General features: G+C 35.3%; 1 protein-coding gene across 1 annotated transcript; it reads left to right on the top strand.

Moving 5' to 3' along the window:
* The first annotated feature begins 881 nt into the window (after nt 1-881).
* LOC121238536 (ethylene-responsive transcription factor ERF034) lies at nt 882-2,001 on the top strand. The gene has a single exon (XM_041135448.1). It carries the CDS (start codon nt 961-963, stop codon nt 1,735-1,737), a length of 777 nt encoding a protein of 258 aa, XP_040991382.1. The 5' UTR covers nt 882-960; the 3' UTR covers nt 1,738-2,001.
* The last annotated feature ends 1,368 nt before the right edge of the window (nt 2,002-3,369 follow it).

The raw sequence follows: 3,369 nt of genomic DNA on the forward strand, positions 1-3,369 counted from the left end.
GAAGGTTATAGGATAATTTATTAACAAAAAAAAAAAAAGATTACTTCACTAATTAATGTCCATTGGCTAGAAATCCGGCTTTGGCCCCACTGTCATGTGCGCCACGTGTGATGGCCACGTATACACTAATATATATATATATATATATAAAATATATTATTCATATTCCAAGATTGGTCAATTCATATTCATTGAACCCCATATATAACAGAGAGAAGCAAAAATATTATATTATCAACAGCTTAGGGACAAGGAACTGTTACAGAGGCCAGATCAGGTTGAAACATATATTTTTTCAAGTTGAAGCTGACATATCAACCTGCTTAGGATACCTAATTTCATTTTATTTTTGGTGTTGATACTCTATATGCAGTGTATGTGTGTCATACTACTATGGAACACGTAGCAAAGACTCGAATAAAATATGAAAGATCTAGATGGGTAGGAGATGGACCTGCAAATCAGCTGTGAGAATAATAGAGGGACCCAGAAGGGGTCCCACTCCAAAAGAATTCATGTGAAATTCATGGGTTGGGTGAGAAAACAGAATGGCCTACACCAATACTCTGAAGCCACCAATGTAAGGCCAAAAATGTACATTACAGGAAAAAAAATGAAACAGGGTTTTTCTCACTGATACAAGTCGACAGGAAACAGACCATGGTAAGTCACAACTAACAAATGGGTGTACTCAATATTTAATCTGATAGCCCAAATTATTCGATTCTCACATGGGAGAAACAAATTTGCTGACCTGGTCTTCCTTGTGTCAATGGGACCCAACCTTCTTTATTATTCTTTGTCTTTATTTCTTTTCTTTTTCTTTTTTCTTTTTCTTTCTTTTTTAATATTCTATTTTATTAAGGGTCATAAAAGCCCAATACCTCTTGTTTTATGACCAATCACTCATATTCTTTTCTCTAGCTCCACACACAAGCACGCACTCCTAAAGGCTGTGTCATGGAAGAACATATCAACCTTGTGAGTGATGCCGCTCAAGACAATTTGCTCAGCTCATCTTCCACCACCACCACCTCCTCTTCCTCTACAGCCTCTTCTTGGACAAATTTTGGCACTACAACCAAGAAGAATTCAGGTACAAACCAAAACTCAAAGAGTTCTCGGCCAAAAGGTTCAAGAAGAGCTCAAGACTTGGACAATGAAGAAGAAGAAGATCAAGAAGATAGGAAGCGGCCAAAGCGTGACAATGATGGCAAGCACCCCATGTACCGTGGAGTAAGAATGCGTGCATGGGGCAAGTGGGTGTCTGAAATCCGGGAGCCAAGGAAGAAATCAAGAATATGGCTTGGAACATACCCTACAGCCGAAATGGCAGCTCGAGCCCATGATGTAGCAGCGCTTGCAATCAAAGGTGGCTCTGCTTATCTCAATTTTCCTCAATTGGCCCAAGAACTTCCTCGGCCAGAAAGCAAGTCTCCGAAGGACATCCAAGCCGCCGCTGCCAAGGCGGCCGCTGCCACAGTTGTAGAGCCAATACATTGTGAAGAATCCGAGCCAATTCCAATAATCAATCTGTCCATGGACAACACACAAGAATCGACATGCTCACCTTCTCTTGATGAGGATGACACATTGTTTGACCTTCCCGATCTTTTCATCGATGGAACTGATCATCGAAGCGATCACGGGCTCTGCTATTATTCATCCTCGTGGCAGATGTGTGCAATTGATACCGGGCTCCGGCTTGAAGAACCATATTCATGGGAGTACTACTAGCTAGAGAAGGAATGAACCTTGAAGTTCATCATGACGTGTAATCACCGGTCACCGCGTGGTCTGTACAACAAGAAACCCGGATGGGGAAAAAAGTCTTTTAAAGATCATCTATGGGTTGGTTTTCAGTCTAGTGTACTGGCTCAGCTTGCATTTGCAGCAGAGGTTCTCTTGTACGCTTGCATTTGAACCATTAATAAGAATGAGGGGTACTGTAATATATCAGAAATAGTGCACATAATAAATGAGAGTTAATCTTTGAGTGAATTTATTGGATTACTTTGCAGACCATTTTCTTTATTTCTTTATTTATGGTGAGATTTTATGGGATATATATATATATATATATATATATATAAATATATGGGGTTAGTCTGGATTAGGGACATGACTTGAAGACTTCCAAGTTCCAATCAAAACCATGCACCTAGCTAAGCTTGGTAGATTTAGATCCCAAACACGTTGATGAAAATTTAAAGTGATTGACTTCACCCCTAAAGTTTCCAACCTTCATAAATTTAGATACCCTTCTAACTTTTTTCTCCTTTCTTTTTTCCCTTTTTAGTTGGAAAGACACCGAGAGATCAATGTAATGAATCATATGGTCACGACAATTTCCATAGACTCTTTCCCTTTACTACGCTTTGGAAAATATAAAGATAACAGTACTACTAGTTTGCTCCGATCATGGTGCCATGGTACTGGATCGAATACTTCTTTTGATCCTCTGTCACTTTTGCTGCCAAGATAATTAAGAGCACTCTAATTGATTCTTTATAATATATATTTTTTAAAAATATAAAGAGATGTTCTCAAAAGTACCATCTATTAGATATTCTATTTTAAAGATATTTTTACATTTTGTTACAGTAAATCTCTAGATATAGAGAATACTGTATTCATTATTGTAAATATTTTTAATTAATTTCTCTTCCCTCCTCTCGTTAAGTTTCTCATTTCTTCAACTCTTTTTATTCACATTATATAATTATTAAGAATGAATATTCTCATAATATATTTTAAGAACATTTTCATTATATAATTTCTTCTTTTTATTTTTTGAATTAATTTATATTTTGATTTAACTTATAAATTTGGATTAATTTAAAATAGAACATAATTATATGACATCGTATATAGAGAGATATTGTAAATATCAAAAGATATAGAGATATCATTAGTAGTTAGAGAAAATATTTGAAATAAATAAAAAAGATTAAAAAGTATAATATTTAAATGATATAAAAAAAAATAGATAAGTTAATATATCGTATATTATAAAATTTAATATGAAAAATAAAAAATAAAAAATTTAAATAATAGGATGAAGAATTCATTAAGAATACTGTAACAAAGCAATAATAATAATCCGGATTCCCCAAGCTGTGTGGGCACACGTGTGTACCCGAACTAGGTGACAGCTAGCATCATGCATATAACTAAAGAAAATTTAAATTTAGCAATTAAAGCAAAAGTCCCTTAAATGTGCAGTACGTATCCATGCAATTAGACTTGTTCAAACCATATATACAGTAGTACTGTTAGTGGTTACAAGTGACCTCCTCATCATCATCTTCATCACTATCTTCCCCCATATATATTCAATATATATGTCCCCACCATTTTAATTTCCAC

The sequence above is a fragment of the Juglans microcarpa x Juglans regia genome, chromosome 7D, assembly GCF_004785595.1.
Source record: "Juglans microcarpa x Juglans regia isolate MS1-56 chromosome 7D, Jm3101_v1.0, whole genome shotgun sequence".
Lineage (NCBI taxonomy): Eukaryota > Viridiplantae > Streptophyta > Magnoliopsida > Fagales > Juglandaceae > Juglans > Juglans microcarpa x Juglans regia.

Coding starts and splice junctions, on each gene's coding strand:
- LOC121238536 (XM_041135448.1), top strand. CDS start 961: ATGGAAGAACATATCAACCTTGTGAGTGATGCCGCTCAAGACAATTTG.